We start from the raw sequence: 26,911 nt of genomic DNA, 5'->3' as shown, positions 1-26,911 counted from the left end.
GAGGAAGCCTCGCCACCGAAATTCACTCCGCGCTTTGATTAATTTCTTTTATCAACTTCCCTTCCCGATAAGTCGCAGGGTACAGAGAAAAGAGCAGGCTGCCGCGGAGGGGCGAGCGTTGGCACGATTCTTTATTTTTTCGAACGATCGCAAAGTGAAATACAAGGCTTTCCGTGAACTTCGTCGGCAGTCCTTGAAAAATGGGACCGCGCTGCACGAAAGAAACCGGCGAGTTCCCGTGTAACACTATCTCGAGGCCACCACTTTCTCGGAACAGTCACATGTTTCTAAAGTGGCATTTTAACAGGACGAATGGTCCCGCGCCGGCAACCTGTACCAAGAAAATGAGGTCCCGCGGCGATAGATGCCCGCGTTTCCCGGGAAAAAACGAATCGTGAAAGCTGCGCCGGGTCAGAGGTACGCGGGAGGAAGAGCTTTCCGAGAATCAAAAGTGGAAAATGCTACTGCGGCGGCCGGCGAGGCGAGCGATAATGTAGGGAAGCTTGAGATCCGGCACGATGGAAGATAAGGAGCGTAGGGGCCGAATGGATCGTGAAGAATGTGGAAAAGCAAATGCCGGGGGGCGTGTAAATCAAATTTTTCTATTATCTCTGAAAGCCAAACGAAGTAGAGCGCACGATTGTTAACACAAGAGATATACGCTCCGTCGGAATACCGCGGCTGATTTTCTACTATCGATGTTGGCCGCGTCCGATTGCTCAACGTGCTCTAGCTACGATGTTACACGTGTTAACACTGTTTACGCGCTATGTGGCACGGAACGATAAAGGTTCTCCGCTACTTATTAGTTCTAATCGTTCTAAAACTCGCGTTACACGAGCTGCATGAATGAACCGATCCGCGTGCTCTCGTAAACAAGACCAACAACTTATCAGCCGGATAGAGACCGCTATCGCCGTTACAGTTCCACGACGATCGAGCGGATCGTCGAATGGAGCGATACTTTTCTCTCGGACGTGGACAGAGAATATGCATAGGTAAGTACCTGCGGTTCCATCGGCGCTCGAAGAATTGGAAATTAGAAGACAGAGGTCAGGAAGCGGCGGTGCAGATACTAGGCGAAGAACGCTCCCAAGAGTATCGGTCGCACAGGAAGCAGAGAAAGAAAGGCGCCGGTGAAATTCAGATTATTCATGGGGTTGACACTACTTTCTGCTCGGGTCTTTCACACGACGGGGAACGCGCTCGTAGCCGCAGCCCTCCCCATTCACTTCCATTTCGAAACTGAACGGCCAACAGAGACCGGCGACGCGTGTGCGTGAAGCCACACACTGGAGCAGCCGTGTATCGCGCACGATCGATTTGGAATTTACGCGGCTCGGCTCAGGATGAATGGAGTCGGAACAGCGGGCTGTACCCGGAAAAGCGACTCATTAGAACTCGCGCGGTATCGCCCGACGCTACCCTATTGATTTATCCTTTCCCGATTAGCAATCGGCTGGCCGCGGTTTGCGCGGCGTTCCACGCACAGCCATTGGAAAGGTCTCACGTGTCGCATCGCGTGGATTGATAAAACGCGCGACCACCGGCATGTCAAAGTTAGATGCTCGAGGTAAAACGGCTTACAACGCGGCTTCGCGAGTTTCCTCGGCGATAGACGACGAGGCGTTTTTAATTCCGAGCGGAACGTCGCCTGCTAAGACAGGTTGGTTGGCGTAATTCGATTCGTTTCTGGTTAATTTCGAGGAATCTCTTGACGCACGGCCACGTGGTCACCGGCTACGTTCCCCGTGCACGCGGTTCGTAAACACCAGAGCCGCAGGGGGATCCACCCCCGCCGGTAAATGGTGGACTCTTGTCTTATCTTCACGTGCCGTCGCGACATTCCACGTTCTCACGTTCCGCAGATACGCGGCCGTAACGTGACCGTCGTTCTCACGGCGAAAAATCCCGAGAGGAGACGTCGGCCGCGATGATCGATCGAAACGATTCGCGGGGTCAGCCCCGTCCGTCACCTCTCTTTCCGCCGCGAGCGTTCTTTTTCTCTTCGACACCCACCCCGCCACCCACGGCCCGCGTTCGTTGCTCCGGCGAAAAATCGGGAAAACAAACGAGCCGCCGACTGGCCGAAGGATTGGAGCCGGGCTCGAGCGAGCACGCGAACAAGTGCCGTCGCCTCCTGTCACCGTGTCCGCCGCCCGGGGCCTCTCTTTTTCTTTCTCAGCACGCGTCGACGGGAAATAAGAAGAACAAGCAACAAGTGTCGCGTATCTCTGCGTTGGATCGACGACGCGTAGCGGGAAAGTGCGTAGTAGGCGTCCGCACGCGAGTCGCCGTGCTCCTTTCGCAAAACAGCGTTGTTACGGGTGTCCTTGCGGAGGGTTCGCAGCCGAGAGGTGTACTGCTGGCTCGCTCCGTTCAGACGTTCCGGTTGTCTCTGTTCACTTACCCACCCGGCTAGGTGCTGACCTCCCACGAGAGAAGCAGGGAGCGACGGATGCGCCAGGGAACAAAAACACGAGAGGCTGTTGTACGGGTTCCACGTGCCGGAAGCGAGGCGGTGTTAACGAATGCGGCCCTCGTACTTGACGAGACGCGATCACGGGCCTCGTACGGGCTGGCGTACACCAGGCTGCCGGGGCAGGATGCGCGACGCGCGATGCACAGTCTGGGTAGCCGACTTGCAGCAACTACAAGCCGACCGGCCGCGCGCGAGCGTAACCCAACGGCGACTCGACGAATCGTCGTGAGCGAGAGCGGTGTGCTGGTCGAAACGACTCGATGGTAAAGCGGCCTGCACTGTGGACCGACCTGAAAAGTACTGACACGACCGACGGACACGCATACGGGCCGAGTCAGTGGTTTGCCGCCGCGAGCCCTCGAGGAAGCGTATATAGAGGCCCCTGACACTCGAGGGGACTTGGATCGAGCGGTGCTCGCATCGACCGCTACCGACAGCTGCCACTGGCCCTTCCAACGCTCGCTCCTGCCGCCTCGACTCCATCGGCTTATCCGTATGCACGCGGAGACGGAACAGCACGGCAGAGACGCGACGCGACGAGCGGCGGCCCCGACGCCCGACCGCGTCGGCCACTAGGACGCACCACCCACGACCAGGAGCTCCACCAATTACCCACTGACAGGACCACCGACTCTAGCCGCGGATTTATATCCGCGCTCGCACGATCACTTGCGAATTGCGCCGGGAACAGGTTCGGGGAAGCGTTACGATCGACATCGTAACAGCAGCGTTTAAGGGAAGACCATGATTCACGGTCACTGCTATTAGTAATTACGATATGATGCATCCGTAGGTGAAGACGATGCCTGTGTTTCGGGGAAGTTTCTGACGACGCACAGGGTGAATCACGCGAGTCGCGTGACTGCCTTCGTTGTACGTTCGAGTAGCTTTGAAGATTTCAATCACTGTACTGGAGACGAAGGATGCGAGTCCTGTAGAATACGAGAGCGACGCGACACTTCCCATCCGTCATCCGCGGTTGACACTGTCGGGTCAGAATCGAGGGAACTTTTACAGCAACCACGGCTGAGTAGAGCCACCGGGAGACACTCCGTTATTTCAACATTCAGGCGATCGTAAAGATGCGCCCACCGTTCCGAGCCCGCTTCCTTCGAGTTTCGGCAAAAGGATGCAGGCGCCGTGAAAGAGAAGCGAGGAGGCACGGCGGCGCGGAGCGGGAGGGAAGAAGAATCGAAAGGCGGAGAGCGAGATCGCGAGAGGGAGGGAGGAAGCCCGAAGATTCGCAAAATCACAATCCCCCGCATCCTCGCGGAAAGGACTCCCACGATACTCACAGGCAGCCGCGGCGACACATTCTCAAACCACCAGCCAGCCGCGAGACGGGAGCTAGCTTCTCCCGATCGAACCCGTGCTGCTTTCGATCCCGACTGGCTCGATTTCGCCCCGAGGATCCAACCATCCGTCACTGAAACGTCACACTGCCGCGGACGATCGAAGGAAACGCACCCGGAGCCGCAGTTCCGCGGGAGCAGAAGGTCTAGACGGCGGCCGTGTGTCCACGCCGGGTTGAAGGACGACGGGGGGCCGTTTTAGGAAACTGGCGACGACACCACGTGGCCTGGGGAGAGACCGTTCTCACGTTGACTGGCCGATTGTCATCGCGACTTGCTGCATATCGGCAGGTCGTTGTTCCTGTCGGTGGCGCCAGCCAGCGCTAGTCTTCGCGAGGAGTCCCGGTTATCCGGCTCTTTCTCTCTCCCGTCCACCGATCAGCGTCCGTCGCGCGTCCCGAAACATGAATGGAATGCTTCCTCCGGCGGCCGATGTACGCGAGAGACGACGGCTCTCGAATGGAATGGGCCGGGAGACTCTTCAGGCCAGGGACGGACCGTTTTATGGTTGGAGCCCTTCGTAGGGCGACCACCGATCGCCTCGTCCTATGGGGTTCCACGGGCACCCGCGCAGCGAGCCCGCTTCGCGCGCACCTTTTTTCCACGCTCGAATTTACGGAGCCAAGCGTGGTCGCGCAGGAGGAGCGGGGGAAATTTTTGGTTCGAATTAATTAACCATACGGAGCGGAGGCGATCGGTGCCGTGTCCATATCGAAGGATCTCTCCTCCGAGTGATTCATTGCGAACGTGATAATTATTATAATTCATGGCATTCGCGCGCCAGTTTCCATCAAGCAGTTACAGTTGCCTCTTAAATCGGATTAACTCTTCCAACCGCGCCGAGTAACCTTAAATTGATTTACTAATCATCGCGTGCCTTCGGAGGATTCGGGCACTTTTCCCAACACCCTGTACAGTACGACTGAAATTCCGGACTCGATGAACGAGGCTTCTCGGCAGTTGGGCCCGTCGTTGTGTATTCCGAGTCGCTGAATTAGATCCGGTTGATATTGCGCACCGCGACTTACTTTTTTGCACTCGCAACTGGTCCACGAGGAGCAGCCCGTCTCGAGGCATTTCCGCGAGGCTCTCGGACGCTGGGTGACACGCGCGTGCGTGGCCGAGCGGAGGTGTTCCTTCTCCTTTTTTCTTCTTCTTGTAATTAAGAGAGATGTTCGGCGCCACGATTAAACGAGACGTCACTGTCGCGCGACGGACACGCGGGCAAGGAGAAAGGAAATCATTTCGCGCATCTGCGTGTGACTAAGGCCACGCGGTGTACAGTAACGATTATGAGTATTCCCATTGTACCGGACGGCCTGGTCGATCGGGGCGATCGTAGAGGCGGAGTAGACGAAAGGTGGCACGGCGTTTCATCTTAGGACGGCCGTGAATCAACCACGTGTCACGCCGTGACTAATCGGGACAGTGCGGTACGAAGGCAAGTTTCCCGCGACGCACCGAGCGGACGATCATCGTGTTTCGCGTTACTGAATCGCTCGATTATTACCGTGGACGCGGCTGGCCGAGGAGAAAGAAAACACAATGGGATTTACGACACGGCTGTTAACGCGGAGGAGCGGAGCTAGGAGAGGCGACGAGGCGGACAGGACGTTTCGCAAAAGACAACGGCGACGATGTCGAGAATGGAAGGGAATCGAGAGTTCCGTTACGTGCCATATAACGCGAGAAATTCGGTGCAACGGACGGAGCCGGCTATTGCCTCGTCTTGCGGACAGCCGTTAGATTATTGGAGGCGTTCTAGAGGGACCCCTTGTTCTCGCCACTGCCCCGGGAAAACCACCGGGGAACCTGCAGCGGACCAAGGTATCGGCTTATGAAAGAACAGGGACGAGCTGAAACACACGGAGTACCGAAAAAAGTATACCGTAGAAATCCCTGCGTTTCGCGAGAGCTCGTCGAATAAACGGGCGCTTCATCGTTTCATCCTCGACTGTACACCCACGAGGGAAACGAACGCGCTTATCGATCTATCGAGCGAAGAAAAGATTGCCCGTTGTTCCTTCTATCGATCCCGAAACTCTGTGCCGGCCAGCTGGAAGCCGCGTGCACCTGGTGAGCCCCACAGAGGCCCGCACAGTACTCCGAACCGAGCAGCGCGAGAGAAGCAGAGAAAGAGAGCACAATGGAGCCGATTGTGCGGCCGCGAGCTGCGCGCGGAATCCCACGGAAATGTGCATTCCCCGTCCTCTTATCGTCCGCGGCTGCAGCACCGCCGCGTATCGACCCTAGGCGGTGCCGAGTTCTCCCTCGATTCGTGTCGGGCCGAACCGCTAAAAATAATCCCGACCTTTCGGACCGGCTGTCATCGTAACTGTCCCGTCAATCTGAACAATAAAACGTTTGGCGGACTGAAACCGCGATTACACGGCGGATACGGTGGCCGGAGGCAGAAGGAATGGCGCACGTGTGTCCGCGGCGAATAGGAGCGCGGACGATCGCACTGGGCCCGATCGATCTTTCGTAGAGAAAACGGGAAAAACGGGGGAGATAGCGTGGGCCAGGTGGAATCGCCACTTGGAGGAGTAGTCGCAGCGATAAAGGAGCGTTTGAATAAATAAAAATCGAGTGGTGTCATAACCGGTCTGGAGTACGATGAACCACTCGCGACATGGCCTCCTCCTCCTCCCGGAACGGCCGGAGGAATGGGACATTCCATCGGTGAGCGTCGTTAATTACCACTTTCACCCCGGGTAGCCGTGGCTGCTCGTGGGCCCGTGAGGCCGCGGAAACGAGCCGTCTCGATCGATTTCAGGCACTGCCACCACCGGGCTAACGTCCACGGGGGCCTTGTTGCGGGGACCCCTCGGCTGCCGTCGTTCTTCCCGCCTGCCGGCCCGAACGCCGCCTTCAGCCTCGCCAAACTAGACGGCAGACTGGTTTTTGCCCAATTTAGATCCCCCATTGTTCGGCCTGGCTTGGAATGAAAATAGAGAATGCGGCTCGGCCGCGCCGCGGCCGTGTGTTGCATAGGAAAACGCGGATGGGAACAGGCGGGGACTTGTGACCTTCGAACCCGCGTCTACGTCGTCTGATTATTGCCCGATACAATCTCCTCTTGTGCTTCCAATCCTATTTTTCATTCGAATTAGTGGGCAGTTTTTTTTTAACATTTTTCTGTGAAAGATAGGAATTTAGAAGAGTCATGTTACTGGTTTGATGAGATTCGCAAGTGAGTATTTGAGACGTTCAGAGGCTGTTGGTATTTTGTTGCGGGAATTTTTTTGATAAAAAATCGTGCGTGATTTGAAAATCGAGGCGAAGCTTCGAGCTACCGACCGCAGACTGTCGGGGATTCGATTATCGACCGCAGATATCTGTCTTTCCAGTGTCCGGTCATTGAACGAGCTAGCTTCTCGGCGGTGGGTCAGGTTCCGCTTACAGCTAATTAGTCCCCGGGCCTTTTACGAAGAATTCATAAAGGTTCCTCTATTATTGCAGGTCTGCAGCGTTATTCAGCAGCGGCGTAAAACTTTTAAGTGGCCGTTAAATTGAGCGTTGAGTCCGAGGCACGGCGAAGCAAGGGCAATGATTTAAAGTGGCCTGTTCCTTGAACCGATCGGAACAACGAAACGATTTTCATTCTATTATTCCATCCCGGATGAGGATGAGTTACTGACCGACTAATTTCATGGATACTTGCCCAGGGGACTGCCCCGTTATACCGAGGTGCAATTTTTATTCTCCGCGCGGCGCGTGTTGCAACCATGGGCGAGCCAGATAAGCTGCTCAAAGTTCGAGAATAGGAAAAAGGTGTGCCCGTGTTACGTGAGGTCAATGGGTAAATAGACTTCGGCCGTCCGAACAGCGCTCCCGAAGAATCCTAATCGAAACCTGGAAATGTTCACGCGGCCTACCGAAGGTGACCGAAAAATCCCGCGCGGAGGTGTCCAGCGGCAGCTTCCCACTTTGAACGAGGGCCTTACGCGAATTTGGTTACAATGTTCAGCCCCGGTGTTTTTGCCGACCGAGATCGTGGCTGGAGATTTATTTCGCGCGCGGGGAGATGGAAGATTACGACGCAATTTCAGCGGCGGCTCGTTCATCTTCTCCGAGATCAATGTTGCTCGACCGATCGGGGAAGGTAGAGCCGCGCATTCCAGTCTGGTTTTACCATACCGAGAAGGCAGAAGGAGGAAGAAGAAGAAGATGAAGGGTCGCGGCCGTACGGCAACCCGCGAACATTACTCTGCGTCCGAAGGAACGATCGAGACGTTCCAGGGGAGCTTCTTTTTCCTACAGAGTCACACCTGTTGAACTTTCATGAGTTAGCAACTCTCTCGTTAAATCGCTGCAATTGCGGGGAACGTTTTCCAGCATATACACGACTTCCTCTTTGAACGCGCGTCTCTTCGAGGGAAACACGAAGCATGCTGTACTTCGGATGCCTGGAATTCCAGGAATTCAAGATACGCAACATTCGGACGATATCGGCAGGGAAGGCTCGCGTTGCTAATAGGAGAGGCGAAATTTTTGCCAGCTGGGTCGGAGAACAACGCCGAATGTGGCTGGCAAAAATTATCTACGAGGGTCTCGATCTTCTTTAATCCGGCGTGGAATGCGGACCTTCTCTAACCTGCTTCGCGATGCTCCTTGGGGTCCTTCAGGGTACTAGGCAGTCGTTTTTGTCGAAACCAAGCATTTCTTTTTCATTTGATTGCAAAGAAATAAATTGAACCTGATAATTTGAAACTTGTTTAAAAAACATCTTTAAAAGAAGCGCGATTTTGGGGAGCTTTTTAAAGGGAAATTCTACAGTTTTTACTTATTTCTTTATTTTATGGCAACATCAAAACTTTAATTTGCGAAATTAAACTTTAACCGAGAGGATGTTTTCTGTAACGAATATGAAGTGGCGGGAAGAGAGAAACAGAGCCAGTCTGTCTCTCATAAAAAATGTTAATTTGGACGCTCAGTGCAATCAAACCTTTAACATATTTGTTAAAGACAATCAGTTAATTAATAATGCAAAATGCACAAAAAATATTACATTTTTAATGTAGTTTCATTTTGTACCACTTTTGTCTCAAAAGTACTATATTTTTTTATCACATTTGGCCGTAAAGTGTTATATTTTCCCGAAAGAAACTTGGCAACCCTATACCCTTAATGGCCCCTGAAAGTCTCAGAAGAACCGCCGTGACTCGCCGCGGTGTTCCTCGCGTCTCGACCGCGATCATTTATCTTCGCCGAAACAGTTGTTTCCTGATTGCTTTGACACGAGATACACAGTACCTATGCCGTTCAGAAAACGAGCGCCGAGTGAGTGCTCTATTGTTCGATCCCAAAGTCGCGAGCGAGACACCCCTGGGCCCGGTGGGGCTTCCATCGATGCGATTCAGCGATTCTCGTAATTTTAACAAGATAGCAATGCTACCAGTGTCGCCTCGAGTCGATTAGCTGCTCATGTTTACGATGCACCTACAGAGTCCCGTTACCTCGCGCAAACACGCGCTTTCGCACGAGGACTTTGCACGAGGATCCTGCACGATTGCGCGTGTCCGTTGCGAGGCTAATCGGTTGTATCGTCCGCGGCGATTTCCTCGGCGGAAAAGTCCGTTTCCCTTTCGCAGCGGCGCAGCCGAAAAAGACGGAAAAAGAAGGCGCAGGTGTAGGATGGGCGCTCGGTTGCAGCCTCGACAAGGCTGTTGCACAGGTAGGACACGGTTCGCTGAAGAAGCTGCAGGCGGAGATGCGGTCGGAGGAGAGACAGAGGAGAGGCTATCGCGGGCTGGAAGATTTCGGCAGATCTCCCGAAAGCCGTGGAAAGGTAGGTCGAGGTAAGGCTGCCTGCTAAAACGCTGACGAAAGGGAGAGAAGGAACAGCAGAAACGAGTTCGAGGGAGGTAGAAAGGGGCAAGAAGAAAAGGGACGGAGAGAGAAATTTGGCGGGAGAGAGGGGAGAACGGGAGTCGGACGGTGGAACTCGGCATGGTGGAGGCGAGCCACGGAGACGTGACGTATACAGCGGAGAAGAGCGCGGTATAGTGCACCATGGTGTAGCATGGCATAGTTAAAGTGGGAGAAACCGTGTATGACCGTCCTCACCGTAAGCCAGTCCCGTGTGAACGACCGTGAAGCGAGCCTCGAACGAACCTCGAACGAAACTCGAGCGAGCCTTGAAGGTATTCTTCGTTCCCTCCGGACGAATCCAGTTCCTCCTTCTGACAAGGATTGATCGGGCGACTCTGTTAAAGAAGAGCTAGGGTCCTTGATGCAACACGAACTTTACCGTAATCCAGTGATTAGAAAGTCGGGTGGCCCTGTCTGCGGGTGGTAATTCTGTGCCGAGGCGAAAACCAAACGTTCCTAATGGCTCGACGCGATCGCGGTGTACTTCGGGTGGAGGATCGTGTGAGAGGAGTTGGAGAAGTAGAATAAGCTGGGGAAGATTGGAAGTATGAAAGAAGGCAGCTGGTAGAGGACCGATACCGCGCAACACTGGCATTCTACTTTCGTCGAAGTCGCGAAGTTTCGAAATCCCAGTTCCGAGTGAAACCTCCTGCGCTAATAAGGACACAGGACGTGTCTCACCTAGACGTCGACCCGCATACGAGGCGGTGAGATAGCCGCCGGAGACGGTAGAAAGTTGCGGCGAGGATAATCGAGAGGCTAGCTTCGAAAAGCCGAGGAAAAGGCGAGGAGTCGCCTGGTGTACACAGAGTCGCCCGAAAAGCTGACGCCGTACACCGGACCTAACCGCGGCCAAGTAGGTCAACCGGTGTGCGCGAGAGTGCGAGACCGAATAAAAGAGAAGAAGAAAAAAAAACGCGACGGGTGGGAAGTGTAGGACGAGGAAAGGAAAGAATGGCGTGCCAGGGGCATCAATGTTTCCACGATGCTCGTTTTTACTCGGCATAGGCTCGCGATCCAAAATGGCGGCGATCGGCTGGTATCGTGGCACGTTTCGCAACGATAAAGACTGGTCCAGCCACTGGCACTCCTGAGGAGATCCTTAACCGTGTCCTTGGCATTAGCCTGACCTTGATCGGCTCATCTTCCGACCGCAACTCGCCAGAGGATCGAGGATGGCAGGACGCGCGGGGTCGAAGGTCCTCGTGGCCTTGTCGCTACTGACTGTCGCTGGTAAGTGCCTCAGCCTTTCAGATTTTTCTATCCTTTCGGGGTGCAGCTGTTCGCGAAGGTGGTGCGTTACCCGCCCAGGCGTTTGGGCAAATTTAGTCCACCTTTAGGACGATTAATACCCTGCGACCACTATGCTCTATCCATGCTGATAGGTGATTTGAAATTCCAATCGAGGAGATGAGTCGAGGCACACTTTCCGAGCCCGCTTCGCGTGTTCCACTGTTGCTAATGATCATCGCGGGCATTTTTATGGGAAACTCGACGCCAAGGTAGCTGCTAACCGCGGCAATTGTCGATTATCCACCGCACCATGCGAATGTTCAAAGGATTGACGCGCGAACCTGTTCGATGGGCTTTTAAAGCCGCCACGTGCGGTCGAATGGTAAACCGGTACCGTGACCTCTGTCGAAAACTTCGTGTCGTTCAGACCGCTCGAGATCGTCGAGATACAAAAGCCTTACTCCGCGTTCGAGGGGATTTTTCAGGAGGTTGCAATTCCTCGGAACGTTTCCAGAAACGTACGTGAGCCTAACGATCGGGGGGCGACGACTTTGCGCTGGATAATTACGAAGATGGAGTAATTGCAGTGGGAACTGATAACAGGCGATGATTTACGATTCCTACGATGCGGATATGTAAGTAGGAACACATCCTGTTCCGGATAGACCACCGTGCAGCTGCTATTGGCGAGGATAAACGATTCGCTATGAGAATCTCGCAAACGCAGCGCCGAGCTCTGGCTGCGTACGCCAGGCATCGTGGAAAAATGAAAAAGAAAAGTTCGTCGACCCGCTCGCGGACGGTTAATCCACGCGTATAAATAATTAAAAATGGAGTAAAGCTCGCGGCAATTAGCCTCCCTCCACCGTACGGAGGCCAGTGGTTCTCTGCTCGGCGGCGGGTCGATTAAAAATTCAGAGACAGTAGAGGCAGGCGAGCATCGAGCTGGTGAAATTTCTAGGCGGATCGGTAGGTACGTTGGTTAAAATGAAACGCACACGTCAGAGAGGAGAAAGCTGCAAGCATGACGCGCGTTCGTGCCGAGGCACGTAGGCATAGCTGCTGCAAGATTTTCACGCGCCGGACTTAAAAGACGCCCGCCAGAATCCGCTAGCGAAGTTTATGCGTTCACGGTTTGCCCGTGCAATCAGAGGCGCGCGCAAACTTTAGGCGAAAGATATCGCACGCGAAAGCTTGATACTTTTACTCGGAGAGCACATCGCCTCTGAAGAATCGTCAACTCAGGTTCGATGGGTTCATCGGCATATGCAAATCGGAGTGTTTAGCCAACGATTTTATTCCCCCAATTTCGTCTACGATGTCGATGACTTCTTTACGTAACCAGGGGAATTTACATATGACGCGTAACGTCGCCGTCAATCCGGACAAGTACGAAGCAACGTATCTGGCGGAGGGTTTCGTCACTCGACTTTCGCCCAACCGCGTTAACCGTGAAAGTATCACGAAATCCTGTCGCACGCGGCGGAACGGAAAGTCGATTGGTTCATCGTTTCGGATCTGATCTCACCTCGTGCGGCAACGAAAAGTTCGCGGAAGCGTTCGTCGTAGGAGAGCCCCACTGCCACTGTACAGGGACCAGCGGAAGAATCAGGATCTCGTCGAGGACCATCTTCGAAACGCACGGTGTCGAAGGTCGGGCCGACAAGTGGACACCTGTCGAATCTCACCTGAGCCACCAAATGTCGCGTTGGTCGGTGAAAAGAATAAATATTGGGCTGGAATGGTGTACCGTTAACTCTGCCGTTACCGCCTCGAGAGACGGCGCATAGCTCGGGTCTGTGAGCTTCCACGGATAAACCCCTTCGACGTTTCTTTCTTCTTGCTATCGGGTCGCTCTGTACACTCTTAGAATCGAATCGCATTGGTCAAATGCCACTTGAAATTCACTCGGGGAAAAGCCGCGAATGCCCCGCCTTATACGCGAGGATGCAAGTTCCTTGAACTTTTGCGGAAACTATCGTTTGGAATAGACAAAGCCACCACGTGCCGCGAGTATCAAATACCTGGGCGAATGCTTGGCAATTGGATCCGGGGGAGCAATTAAAGGGTATCCCTGGATGGGATTCGCAGGAGCCTCGGTCGCGTACAGGGGAGATTCCATTAGCAGAATGCAGTGGTCGGTAAATATTATCGTTCCATGCGCACATATCTCGGCAGGGAATCGAAGGTGGTATCTAGAACCGGTAATAATTTTTACGGACTCTTTGCACATAAGACAGAACTGTGTTACCTCGTTACCTCGTGAGGCACAGGCCGTGTTTACCGCGAACTCGGTGTCTCGCGAGCCTCGTATCCTCCAAGTCGCTCGGCTGTGAAGCGGTAAACAGTTTTCCCCACGGGGGAGAAGTCCCGCGACACTTTGATAACTCCGTGCAGGGGATAGAGAGAGAGCGGAAAAAGCCGCAACGTAATTCTGCTTCTAAATTCATTCAACAGCCTTGTGTGAAATTAACCGGCGAAGCGGAAGCGCGTCGATCGCGAGGGAGCAATTATGATCCGGAATCTGCTGGGCCGTCGAACGATCCGGGACGCCCGGTGTTTCGAGCTTGACCAAGAGACTGCATTCCGTTCGTCGCGACAGGATCAACCATGCAATTCACCTACATTCTCACGGCATCCCTATCCGATGGTCTCACGTCGGCAAGGTTATGGTGTTGGCGAGCACCGTTAGTCGTTCGCAGCATGCGGCCCGCGTTTCTAATTATTATTTGTACGCCACCGATGCCGATCCAAATAGGAAACGAAAGTCCCCGGCAAGGAACGACAGATCGCCCGTCGAACGGAACGTAAACGCCTGTCGTCGCGGGATCTTGATAATGCCATCGATTAACTAAAGGGAGCTGGACCTGGTAAATACCTCTGGGCCAAGGAATGGCTGTAATCTTTGGCGCGAACAGGGTGTCCTAAGCTGGTACTTTCGATAAAGCTTATCGCCAGTGTTTGCCGCCCTAGATACCAGCCGCCCCGTAATTTACCCAGATTCTCACGCTGGCTCGCACCGTCTTGCTCGTCCCGGGCACGTAACGTACGCCTCGGGTACTAACTTCCCTGGTTGCCGCTGTAATGTCAGCTACAACCGAAACCGTAATCCCCGCGGCGATAATAACGCGTCCCCTGCGACAACAATGCGCCTGCATTTCCATAATGGCAGGAGGGAAATTGAATTACCCGTTTATCGGGACGCGGATAACTGTAGTTTCAACTCGGGCCGAGCGATCTGAATTTCATTATGGAAAAACGGCTGCAAGTGTTGGAGGGACCGTCGACTGATTCCTGACGCGCTCGAGGCGGGTTCCAGGTGGCTGTTCGAATCTCGGCGATCTCGGGGGGTTATCTACAGTTTCTAGGGGAATCAGGGGGGGGGAAACATCGAGAGCATGATGCTCGACGAGTAGAACGAGGCAGCGGTCAGCTTAATTGCAACCGCGAACCAGCAGCGGTTTGAAAATCGTGTCGCTTCACGTGGCTCTTAATGAGCAATTACTGATGGACGGGGGTTCTTGTGATTTACGACAGAGATAATCGTCGCTGCAGGTGATCTATCGATGCGCCAGCCAGCATCAAGATCCCAGGTCACAGATTAACTTCTTTATCTCTGGAGAATCCACTCTCCAAAGGCAGCTATTATTCTTTCATTCAGAAGTCTTGGAGGCTACTCCTCGAAACAGTCGCTGAAAGACGGTGAAAGCAGTGGCGGATTTAACGGGCGGCCGATGAGGAGTTACCTAGGCCCCTACCCAGAAGGCCTCATCTTCCTCTAATAAATTATAATCTTATCTAAACACCATCTTTTTTTTCTGCACCCGTTTTTAGTAAACTACCTTTTTTTCATTATCCCAGAAAAAATGGACCCCTCAGAACGTTTGCCACCTGGGCCACGAGGCTCCTTAAATCCGCCACTGGGTGAATGGTCTAGAAAGGAGGAAAAAGTCCGCCGGAAAACAACGCTACGATACTTGCACACTTTCTCCTGAGCCCTAAACAGAGTTGAACGTGTCGCCGTTCAGGATCGCGATTTTCGACAAGATCGAGGCACCGCCGCTACCGAGGAGACAATTCACGTGGCGCGCGATCGAAACGATTAATTATCTCGGTCAGTATTCCAGGGTTCCACGGGGATATTCAGGGCACCGATCGCTATTATCAAACCGCGGCGATCTACACGGGCGGGCTGCAATTGTAGTTTCACTCAAATTGCTTCGCGCGTCGCTGAATTGTTGCATGGAAAGCCACCATTGTCCCTGTCCCGTCTGCCCCGGCGTTTCCATGCTGAGCGCGGTCGTAAAGTATGGAACGCGATAAAAGCGATATCGAAGCGGCCGCGAGCACCGTCGCGTGACAAAGTGCGCTCCGCGGACGAAGATCGAAGGGAATTCGATGCCGAAGGATAATTGCCCGCCGTCGAAAGCGACGAGCGTCGATGGACGCGATGTCAATGAACTTTTTTCCCTCGGCCGAAGGCGGAAGGCCCGGTGGATCGGGAATGCCGCGGAATAAAGGAGGAGCGAGGAGAGAGAGAGACAGCGGAGGACGGAGAGTAGTAATTTCATACGCGTCCACGTCCACGATTGGTCAAACCACTCGATACACCGGCCTCGAGAATGTCAACCGTTCGAGTACCGTTTTCCCCGACAATCGGCCGTGGATCTTCTCGATTTTTTGCGACTCTCGATCACGACCCTTCCCCGGCGACCGGCCAGCGCGACATTTCTTGCGGCCGCCGCGACGATCTCGAGTAAACGCTCGGCGGGCAGATAGGCGACGCTCCTCTTCGTCCTTCGTCGTCGCGGATTATTATTCGAAAGGGACAGGTGCGCGGTCCGCCGATCCACGTGGAAATATGAACGGGCGATCCCGCAAAAAGAGTCGCCCGGGAGTACCGTTCCGGGCGAAATTGTTTCACCTCCTTTGAATCGAACGGCGGGCGCGTTTCTCACACGAGCGACGTTCTCACTACGCGCTTTAATCGCGATTTAATCGCGCGCCCTGTTGTAGGGTAATTACGCTCCTCTGCGCGTGATGGAATGCTCCTTTCTTAAACTCTGCGCTTATCGCGACGCTCCTCCTGCACGAGCATTGTTCCTGATTTATCGCATAGGAGTAGCGGAGGATTTCGCAGAAGGACCGAGGATATCGTACGTCCCGATAACAATTGCTGTCTGATTATGCGTAGGTGTGCTAGCCATCCAGAACGATCCGACGTCCTCCCGCTCCTCCCAGGAGGACCTGATTCTCAGTGCCAGCGCGTACACGGGAGCGGAAAGAACGTCCAGCGTGTTCCAGCGTGATGGATCGCCGACGTTCCAGAGGACCGTGCCAGCGTTCCAGCTGGAGAGCTCCAAGAGCGTGGATCACATCGATAAGAACGACGTGAGGTTCGAGTACGGGGACACCAGGCTCGTGGAGGCCATCGACGAGTTGACTTCCTCGAAACACGTCGACCACTTCGATGGCAACAACATAGAAGTGAAACCAGGGGAATATTACCAGTAAGTCGATCAGTTCCTTTCCATAAAAATTCACGAGAATTAAATACCGCGACTGAAAGACTACTTACACGGAGAGGATCTTCCTTCCCAACAGCATAGCACCCACGACAAGCGAATCCATGTCGGGGGAAGGACAAGGGGCTCCGCAGGTACCAAAACTCTTGTCGGAGCCCCATCACCCGGCTGGAGTGCCAAGGCAACGAGCACACTACTTGCAGGCCATAGATCAACAAAGGCGAGCTCGTCAAGACACACCGAGGATCTATAGCGAGCACGCTCCACCTCCCATTCTGCAGACTGCCACTCCAGGGCAGCGGCAAGCGAACCCTGACATACAGGACATCATCACGGGTATCGTGAAGCTGCTGAATGGGAACGTGAACGTCGCTGCCAACACAGTCAGACCTCTCAGGCCCATTCAAGCTACTAGGTAAAGCGGCACGTGGATTTGTGAACGTTTAATGGAGGTCGCTGCTGCTGATTCACGTATGTGTAATTGCTTTCTATTGCAGGATTAACAACAGAGGTCCACCGAGGATTTCCGACGTGCCACCTCTGCCGCCAGACTTTGATACACCCGGGATGAATCCTCCTCCACCACCAGACCATCCTTATCCGTTCGAGAAGCCACCAGCGCCTGATAGACCCGTGGTTAATCAACTACCACCTGAAAGGCCAGTCAGACCTTTCGTGAACGGAGTACCGTTGCCAGAGCAGATCGTCCCGCAGGGAAATCGACCGTGGACTTGGAATCGTCCAGGTAATTTCGAAAATTAGTCTCGTATTTTATGCATTCCTTAGTAGCTTTGGTTATGCTCTGTTGTAATTGTTCCCGGGGATGTTTAGGTGGTAACAGGCGACCAATCCCACCGTACAAACCATTGCCACCGTCTCTGGACTCTACTTTCCATCGAGAGAAGGAGCCAGACGACAAACACTCTGATAAACTCCACTTCGACTTGAAACCCGAGGTTCAGATGACAGAGGAGCCTTACGCCAAGAAGGAAGGCAACGATCAAAGTGAAAGTACAACTAATAGACTGGAGAACGCAACCAAGGGTCACGACGAAGGTAATATTAAGAAGGATAAGGACGGCTCGAAGGTGACGGAAAAGCCGAGTGCTGATGGTACAACGAGAAAGCCAGAGAACAAGCATCAAGCCCCGCCTAAAGAGAACAGGATAAGTAACGGGAGTACATCGATGACTGGAGGGGATCCTAATAAGTCCAATCACTCGAGTGACACGAAGCACGAAGATGCGCCGAAGCCTGTGATACCACTGGAAGTCCAAATCAAACCCACGAAATCTTCAAGGATCACCGATTCTGTGGACTCTACTTCCAGTGTGAGCAGAGAAAGATCGAGCGATAAGTCGACGATTCCCAAGACGTCGACGAAGACCTTCTCCACGTCCACGTTGAATATCGAGACCAGCTCGTCGGTGCAAGTGATCGAGCCCACGACCACAAAACCGGCCCTTCAATCCACTGCTGTTCCTTCGAATAGTAATTTCAACCATGCCCCCAGTGCATCCACTAGCCTGGAGCCGAGTAAATCATCCAATTTCGAGAGCTCGATTACCGTCTCAACGCCCACAGAGAGCTTACCGAACACTGCCACGAGGACTTCGTCGACTCTGGAGAAGAGTAGCGTTCACACGCTCGCCTCCAACACGTTCACGAAGAATTCAGGTGAGATGCTTGCTCGAAGGCAGGCCTCGCGAATTCTTTCATTCGATAAGACGATAATATCGCAATCATCCTATAATGAATTCCCGTGGCCTCCAACGATGCTTGATTAGTTTCCTTTGTACACCGGGTGAAGCTGTCCACGCTCAATTAATTTCCTTTGTAGCCCACACGGACCGCTATGCTTACCGACCCCGGCCTGGCATCGTCCTTGACGATACCTTAGATTACACAGGATCCCAAGGACTAGCCACCCAACGCCCTTACGCACCACCAAGGCATCCACCTCTCGGTGATATTTTTGACGTCACGGTCTCGGCGATCCAAGGCCCCGGTGGTGGAGGCTCCGGTAAACATTGACGCGTTTAATTGCACAAATCTAGCACGAATGGTCCTTTATTGCCCTTTTCTTTGACCAGGAGAGGGTGTCAGGGTGCCAGTAAACGCAGGGAGCGCCGAGGTGATATTAACTTCCGCGGTCGAAGGCCAAGGGTTCGTCAGTATCGATGGGAAGAGGACGTACCTGCATCTGTTCGAGAATTCAGATCGAACCTCGACGCAAGTGCAAGCACAGCCTCAACCGACTAGGACGCAATCACCGGCTGTCGTTGGCACAGGGTCCGTTTCTCTGAGGATTTCAATCTGACTTGGAAGTATGACAACCTGCTGACTTTCATGTGTTTCGTGCAGATTCGCGATCGCGCAACCTGACCCTCCAACCGCGACCCCAAGGCCCACTGGGCCCATTCGGAGGCCAACGTTCCATAGGAGACCCACTCAGCCGCCGGTTAGAATCGACACTTGCATCGTGGGTGACACCAGCACCTGTGATATCAGCCAGCACGAAGCGTGTGCAACTGTCCAAGGAGTGTCTGCGTGCCACTGCAAGCCAGGGTATGCCAGGCTGCAGCATTCCTTGCCGTGCAAAAGTACGTCTACTCAAACTATATTATTTAACCCTCAGTTGTCACACTGGGTCAAAATGGCCCACAATTTAACGTTGAGGTAAAATATCTTTGAAATGTCATTGAAAATGGTACTACTGTTTAAACCTGATGATTCTTTAAATGTTAATTTTCAACGATGAACATATATTCTACAGTTTTCAAACTTTACCTCAGAATTTTTGCGATTTAATTTAACAGATAGTTTTTAAAAAGCACCTGACTGGAAATTGGCTTGGGTCGAATCGACCCAGTGTGACAACCACGTTCGAGAAAATAGGTGTTAAAGGGTACTAAATTGACGATCTCTTTGTCGCCAGAAATTATCAGTATCGTGGTATCGATCAGAGTGGACAAGATTTACGACAAGAGAGTCGTGTGGGACAGAGGATTCACCGACAGAGATTCCGAGTCCTATCAGACTCTGGCGTACGAAGCAAATCGAGCTGTGAGTGGAAGTAGCTTCGTGTCTTAACTTGGAGCATGAAAGGAGATTCTATATGATCTTTTGCATCCCTTAGATCGAGTCTGCTATGTCGATGACACCCTTCTCGGACGAGTACATGGGTTCCTCGATAAACGCAGTCTACCAGGGGGACGTGAGTCAGGGGCAAGGGGGTGTCTTTGTCAACGCGACCCTGAAACTCACTCACGAGCCCAGGACGATTAGGCCAAGCTTAGCTGGAGAACTGCAGAGGCATCTGCTAGGTGTTATTCACAGAAGAAGCAATAACATAGGGAACAGCGCCCTTTACGTGGACAGTCCGCCTGGGTCTATATCCAACTTGCAAGGTGAGCCTTCAGAAGCTTAAAAGGCCTCTCGATTCTCAGCTACTTGCTCATCTTACACTCTTTATCACAGACTTGGACGAGTGTGCCTCCTCAGAATTGAACGACTGCCACTCCTCAGCCATTTGTGCAAACAGTTGGGGCGGGTTCACCTGCAGCTGCAATCCAGGATTGAAGGATCCTCACAAGGACGATCCTAACGAGTCGGGCAGGACTTGCATATCCTGTCCATCGACATACTGCAACAATCGAGGATCGTGCTCTTATCAAGGCGACCAGATGCAGTGCACGTGAGTGAATGAAATTATTCAATGAATTAGAAGAAGATTCTACGTGTCTATGATCTTCGTTTCGGGCAGGTGCACTGGTAATTATTACGGTGCTCAGTGCGAAGTGGACGGCGAGGTATTGGGCGTAGCTATAGGAGCGTCAGTAGCAGCTTTAATAATCATAGTCTTAACACTCGTCTGCCTGGTCATGTGGAGGTAAGGATAATGTCGCTTGAACGTACTCTCTCGGTCAATCGAATGACTCGCGAGCTAATTTTAATGCATCGTACAGTCGAAGGTGGTCCCGGGAGCAGAAATCGGTTGGCTCACCCGTTTATGGCTACATCCAGGGTGGCATCCCTGGTACCCTGCCAGGAACTTTGGCGAGGGTGGGTTCCGTGGGCACCCTAGCTTCCGTGAAACAAGGACCACCCACCAATTTACCACCTTATATGTGGGCACACTTCGGCGACCACATGGCAACTGCTAACGTGTACGCGGTAAGTGGCGCCACGAAAATCAATCAACACCCTATAGTTGTTCTACAGCCCAGAGAAATGATTGAGAAACGTCACATAATTTCCCAGACTGGAAGTCGATAGTTTCCTTCAGAGGTCGTTCTAAGTTCTCGTTTGAATTTAGACGGAGCCCATGGGTCCAACCAGGCCCAGCTCGGCTGTGTTTGGATATCCACCCATCAACGTCCATGGAACGTTACCGCCAGTACCATTGCCAAGGCTTCAAGCCCCGCCAAGACCAAGGCAGAGACACCAGCCAGATCCAGACAGCTCGGATTCCGAGCCGCAGGACAAGGACAGGGCTGATTTGATACCGCACAGTGGCTTCCACGTTCCCAGGCCAAAGTCTAGATCATCCTTGGCGGTGAGTATCGACGAGAACATTAAATTGGTCATAGCTACCTATCAGAGAAGCGAATGATTTCCTCCTGCGGTTCCTCTGTTTCAGAACCAAAGTGGAATCTACAACGACGTGGAGTACGACCAGGGTGACGTGCACCATTTATCGAAGAACAATATTCCGATGTCCACGTACAGACCGTACTACCGTACGTGAGGTCTGGGTGGAGGCTAGTTTAGTAGCGCGTGAACAAAGATAGTGGAGAACCGTGGCTTGCATTAATTACACGAACGAGACGAAAAGTGGAAACGCGGATGATGGATGTTTAAAAAGAAAGAAAGAATGGGATGCGTCGATGCAAGTCAATCTCAGCATTACTTACTTTCTAGTTGCGTGTTTGTTATTACATGAATATTTATTATCCCAGTGTTATCCTCGGAACGACGTATCTTTAAAGCCACCCCCGAGGAACAGATGATTAGACCGTTTCGCGAGAACGTGTCGAACGTAGGGTGCACACTGAACGACTAGTATTAATATAGTTGCTCCTTTGAATGATTACTTAGCTTAATACTCGCATTAGCGATAGTTATTTATGTTGTATGGTTAGACAGTAAACATTGACAAGAGCGTGACTTAATTGGGCGCAGAAGGGGGATGCAATTTTCTCTATGCAACACCACTCGCGTCGCGAAAGTTCTAAGAATTTACCAATAACTAGGGATCCTTAAGTGTAGAGGTTGCGAACTATGAATTATCCTTGCGAAGGCGTAAGGATCGAAAGACAGTACACAGGACACTGGTCAGCGCGCGGCGCATCGCGCTGCAGTGCGTGGAATTATCGTAATTCACCATGTAACTTCTGTAATTGTACATTATATATATTTTTGCAAATCGAATACAATATACATTTGAAAAATCATGCGCATCATCATCGCTTCCCTTTCAACTCTCCGATGCCTAAGGTACGATGTGTATCTCAACAGTGTAGAAACCAGATCGAATGTACGCCGGAAATACTGTGCGCAATAATGAGCAAAATGCGAAACCCTTGTGTTTTGATACCGAACAGCAAGTATCTCGTACACGTGGAATAGAAAATCTATTGTGCGAGGGAAACTATCGGCAAACGCTTAATAATTAATAAATACGCTCAACGAATCGCGTCGATTAAAAATTCTCGTCCATGGAAGAAGAGATATTACAAGCTGGATATCCGACTTCGATTACCATTTCGAACTATTAGGGTAAACGCACCAATAAATGAACACTTAAGGCTAATGATTGCACACTTTTATAAAATTATGTTTGCAGCGCGACTGATTCCACGTGCTGCAAAAATTGTTTGGATATGAAGCAAGAAATTAAAAGAAGTTTCTAATTAATTAGTTGCTTATTTTAATAACTTAGTTTACTCATTTTAATATAAAATGTCCATTCACCGGTACGTGTTCGTTTACTGGTACATCCACCCTATCTCGCGGCTGAATTGAAAGCGCGTTTAACGATAGAAAGTGGCACCCGACCGAGGAAGAGGAGAGAGGACCTTTGGAGCGCGCGGCGACTCTTTTGCTGCTGTAAAGATTATGAAAAAGTACATTCATAAGATTCCAAGCTGAGACAAACGGAGTGCGCATCCATTTATTACAATAGCTTATGGTAGACTCGAAAGACGAAGTTCGTAAAGAGGTTCTGCCCCCTTATCTTAATTTGTCTGTGAACATGCGGATATCGTGATAAAAGATTTGTGATCGTCAAGTCGTATCGTAATTGTATATCGCAGAATGACGATGATAAGAGAATAAGATCACCGAACGTCGACAAATATATATGTATATATACGTATATATTATATAAAACATTGTATAATTCAACATTTCCGACTAAACTCTCTTATCGGTGTATCGAAATCGATACAATATAATTAAATATATGAATATAATAAATATGAAATATTGATAAATATATATGTATATCTATACAATATATATATAGTAATAATAACCATCATCATCATCATGATAATATAATTTCTTCTGATATATTTAGTAATATCCTGAACGATAGAGAGAGAGAGAGAGTAGATCTTTTTTTCTATTTTTTTTTCTCGTTTATCTTGGTAATAGAAAGTATTACACGCTAGAAAGATCGGTCCCGGGTTTTCCACATACGACAACGACGCTGGTGTTCGTGTAAAAGCGACGAAAGACCGTCCCGTGTCCGTCGATCGTCGTGCTCGTCCGAGCAACCGATTTTCGGTGACTAGGTATTCCGAAGGTTGCGGACACGGCTGCCTACCAGCCCGTATGTAAGTAGTACAACATGATATATGCGAGAACTGGAGGAAAACGCATGTCGATGACGAAGACAAAGAGAACTAGTGAAAGATTCTGGAAGGCAAAGAGTGGACGAACTCTTAAACTATCGACGCGAGTGCCGGCTCGTCGCCTCTCGCGTATGAGTCGGCAGCCCGATTGCGTTCGCTTGCCGATCGACCTTTTTCTACTGCATATCCCAACAAAGACAACAATTTAACAATGGAGAACAACTCTCCCAGCGAACCCATAGCGATTCGAAGCTCGTTCGCGCGGATAGCAATGAACTCGCGATTGGAGCACCGCTTGGAAAATGGAAAGGAGACGTTTCTTTTCAGACAAAGCTCACAGGCTCCAAGTGTTCGTTGTCGAGACTGCTTAGCTGGGATCTAAAAGACGTACGCGTATTCGTTGACTCGAAGACGAGCTTTCGATGTTGACAATTGGTCGTGCGGGCCCGCAGTCCCGTGTGAATTCGAATTGAATACCGATTTAACTACGACGGTCCACCAAGAGGACTCGTCTCGACAAGCGAACGCACGGTCGTCAAGAATCTGTTTTTAGTATAAACGGTAGACAAGTATAGCATAGGTATTCAAAGTAGAAAGTGTAAAGTATCACAAGAATTACAATAATCGTAATAATTACGTTCTCCCGCAACGATCAAGTTCCTGCTCTTCCTATATCGATCGCACAACGATAATAAGCGCGATTAGTCGCGCCTGTGCCTTGGACGCGCGCTAATATGGATCTAACGTATGTACCCCGTCCAAGAGGATTTCTCGCTTCGAGCTTGGAAATTGTCCGTAAATACGATCAGTCTTTGACACAATAATTATAACGATACAACACCATCGATAGAGCGAAGCCGTGACAAAGATTTATCGGTAAAACGTACGAAGGCGAGGACATTCAGAAACCACGACTGAAAACTTAGAATACGGTGGATCGTAGCGTGTAGCACACGACGGGGAGACGGGTCTCCGCGACGCTCCGCAAAAGAGACTTTTCAAAAAGATAGGAAACAAATATTTTCAGCGCATCCTAGATACACAACGGGCGAATACTTTGGCGAGATTAATTGGAGAAACAGCAGCACAGCGCGATCATTATTCCCACGCGATAAAGCCGAATTCTATCAAGTTCCTTCCTACCGATAGACCTAAGTTTTGATTTTTATTGGAATACCAAATACGTTGAAGCACGTCGCTCTGGAACCGCGGCGTTCAACGGCGATAATTAATCTTATGCGCGAGCGCTTAAAGTAAAGTGTCTTACAGTTAATACTCGATCAGAGGCAAGAGCAAGGCACGCAAAAGTGACAAACAAAAGTCAGCTGCGGTAAGCTCTCGGGGCGAGAGCAGTTGAGAGCGAGGAATGTTCGTGGAAAGAATGAATCTCGGTCCCGGTACATGCTTCCTGGCAGAAACGTGACTGCGTGTTTTGAGCGTCCAGCGACGATTAAGTAACGGTACCGTGGAATCTCAGCTCGCGAAGGGTATACGCACCTACCAATTCCCTTAGGCCATACAATTGATTTTGACTTGATCGGAAATCGAAGCGAACGATCGTTACCCTGGGGAACTTACACAGCGGCTCGCTTAAGTCGGCGTCGGTTGCGGCTGAGGTGTGCGGGGGGCCGTCGCGTTCGCAATCGGCCTGCGAAATCGGTCGAACAATTGCTCTAACGTGAACACCACCCCGAACCCAGTCCCCGGGTCCATGTTAATAAAAGCATCCAAGTTATCCTTGCACGCTGCAACGTTCGGAAACAGAAATACGTATGGTGAGAAACAAGATTCCTCCTCCAGGTGCCGCGTATCCTCCAACCCATTTATGCCCAGGACACTAGACGCACGAAATCACGCCTCTCTCCCGCCAATTACGCGGAACCAAAGGTTTCTTGTCAGAGGTGGCTCCGAAGGCAACCTCGCAGCCGCGCGATGGGTATAAATGGGTTCGCCAGCTCGTTAAACGTACTTGGTGTTGAGATTGGCGGATAATCCGGCGGCGTCTTGATCCACGTGCCATCCTCGCGTTTCATGTGGTGCCGATCCGACGCGAATTCGCGCAGGTAGACGTTGGCTGGCACCACGCGGAACCTCCTGTGATGCTCTGGCAGCACCACCTCGTCCGACCTGAACGTTTCCATCGCGTATTTCCAGAAATGCGTCGGAAACGGCAACGCGCTATCTAAATCGTACACGACCGCCCTTTCGTCGGGCGCGTAGATAAAAATTACGTGGAAGTCCTATGGATAGAACAAACAATCACGTTTCCCACCTCGGTGCCGCCTCGAGAAACCTCTATCTTAGAATCTAGAGGCTTAAACCGAGCGCCTCGCGTCTCCTCTTGCGCAATAACAGATTTTTCGTTCCAACTGACCCAAAACACGAGCTTATCCTCGTCCTTTCCGACCCGTTGTCGCCAAAGTGGTACGCTACGCCATGGGTTGCTCACGAAGGCAACGTAGCAATGCTGTAACTCCGTTCCGTGCCTCGTGGCTACGTCCGTACACAGCTTCCATACATTTTCCTCGCTGTAATGACACAGTTTGTTCTTGCTAGCGAGCGGTGTTCGAGAGACAGCGAGACAGATGTGCGTTCGAGGGGGCGAGTATTGTGCGGCACGGTGCAGGAGGGCGGATGAACGAGGAAAGAGGAACGTCTACCGAACTGTTTGCGTGGTACAATCCAAAAGGAACTGGATTCCATTCTCAACTGGCGCATTGCCTCCTTTCGGATTGTGCAACGAATTTCAGGGCACAAAGGCTGCGCGGGGGAATAGAATAGACTGAACAGAGTGTAGAGCACGCAGGTGCGTGCGGTTCGAGCGAGGAACGTTGGCGAAACATATGCAAGCGATTGCGGAACACAACGGGCGGGCAAAAATATTGTTGAACGGGGACGATAGATCGTGCGTCTGGTAAAATGAACGCGTTGGAAGCTTTGCACAGCAGCGGATGGGGACGGGGTAATTGGATACGGGAGGGGTGATTAAAATGCCGCGTGTTTGTCGCTGGAAGAGAAATCCGTATCGCGACGGTGCCATGCGAATTATCTGCAGCGTGCATGCATTATTAATGGACGTGAACGAGCGCGCTCGTACGTTTCGCCATGTGAGCGGAGATAACAAACGGTGGAACCGTGTATGTTTCGCGGCGACAAACAGCGAGGCACAGGGAACGCGCGGGTGTTTTCAAAGAGAGGCTGACAGTGCATCGTGATTCGTGGATATTTCATACACAGCAAAGATGGCGGCGGCATATCGCACTGCCGTCTATGTACCACTGCAACGTATCGATCCGTCCGCGGTATATACCGCAGTAGGACGCGTTTTATTCTCTGAAATCGATATTTCCCGTGCACCGGAGATGCCGATGGGATCATGCTCGATGATCACTTACCAATAGCAACTGGTGTACACGCACTCGGACGCTTTCGGGAAAAGCTGCACCAGCGGCTTCACATGCCCGGCCTCGCGAGGCTCCACGGCCATTCTTTGTTTACAAACTGCTTCCCCTTCCGAACTGTACCGATTTCGGAGGATTTGTCCTGGCGGGGTATCGGCGGCCTCGGGTCGTTACAACGTGTGCG

The 26,911-nt window shown here is 51.8% G+C and overlaps 3 protein-coding genes across 8 annotated transcripts in view; 1 reads left to right on the top strand and 2 right to left on the bottom strand.

The window, feature by feature from the left end:
* Window positions 1–26,911, bottom strand: part of LOC143374637 (cyclin-dependent kinase 4) — a 34,183-nt gene that overhangs the window by 3,893 nt on the left and 3,379 nt on the right. Inside the window, exon 1 of one of the 5 annotated variants that reach the window (XM_076822911.1) lies at window positions 26,722–26,851. The exons of 2 other annotated variants lie outside the window; for them this stretch is intronic. The gene's annotated coding sequence lies outside the window, so the exon portion shown is untranslated. Of the gene's footprint in view, window positions 1–1,006; window positions 1,443–2,410; window positions 2,882–26,721; window positions 26,852–26,911 lie in introns of those variants that run through there. 2 more of the 5 variants (XM_076822910.1, XM_076822908.1) reach the window with 2 other exon arrangements.
* Window positions 9,465–21,938, top strand: Pwn (calcium-binding EGF-like domain-containing protein pawn). Of its 2 annotated transcripts, none has more exons than XM_076822899.1 (15): window positions 9,465–10,941; window positions 16,136–16,451; window positions 16,546–16,881; window positions 16,964–17,211; window positions 17,298–18,143; window positions 18,307–18,489; window positions 18,563–18,758; window positions 18,831–19,069; window positions 19,405–19,532; window positions 19,606–19,876; window positions 19,947–20,163; window positions 20,233–20,358; window positions 20,435–20,642; window positions 20,785–21,024; window positions 21,109–21,938. In XM_076822899.1, exons 1-15 carry the CDS (start codon window positions 10,884–10,886, stop codon window positions 21,214–21,216), a joined length of 3,720 nt encoding a protein of 1,239 aa, XP_076679014.1. In that variant the 5' UTR covers window positions 9,465–10,883; the 3' UTR covers window positions 21,217–21,938. The 2 variants fall into 2 exon arrangements, with proteins under 2 accessions (XP_076679014.1, XP_076679013.1); XM_076822898.1 differs by having other exon boundaries at window positions 18,560–18,758.
* LOC143374642 (protein N-terminal glutamine amidohydrolase) lies at window positions 22,481–26,859 on the bottom strand. Its single transcript, XM_076822920.1, has 4 exons — window positions 26,722–26,859; window positions 25,701–25,854; window positions 25,296–25,566; window positions 22,481–25,071 (listed from the first exon to the last, which is right to left on the bottom strand). The coding sequence occupies exons 1-4, from the start codon at window positions 26,811–26,813 to the stop codon at window positions 24,917–24,919; spliced, it is 672 nt and encodes a 223-aa protein (XP_076679035.1). The 5' UTR covers window positions 26,814–26,859; the 3' UTR covers window positions 22,481–24,916.

The sequence above is a fragment of the Andrena cerasifolii genome, chromosome 11 (genome assembly GCF_050908995.1).
Source record: "Andrena cerasifolii isolate SP2316 chromosome 11, iyAndCera1_principal, whole genome shotgun sequence".
NCBI lineage: Eukaryota > Metazoa > Arthropoda > Insecta > Hymenoptera > Andrenidae > Andrena > Andrena cerasifolii.
Note: the sequence above shows the minus strand (reverse complement) of the source record. Positions and strands in the feature narration are given on the sequence as shown.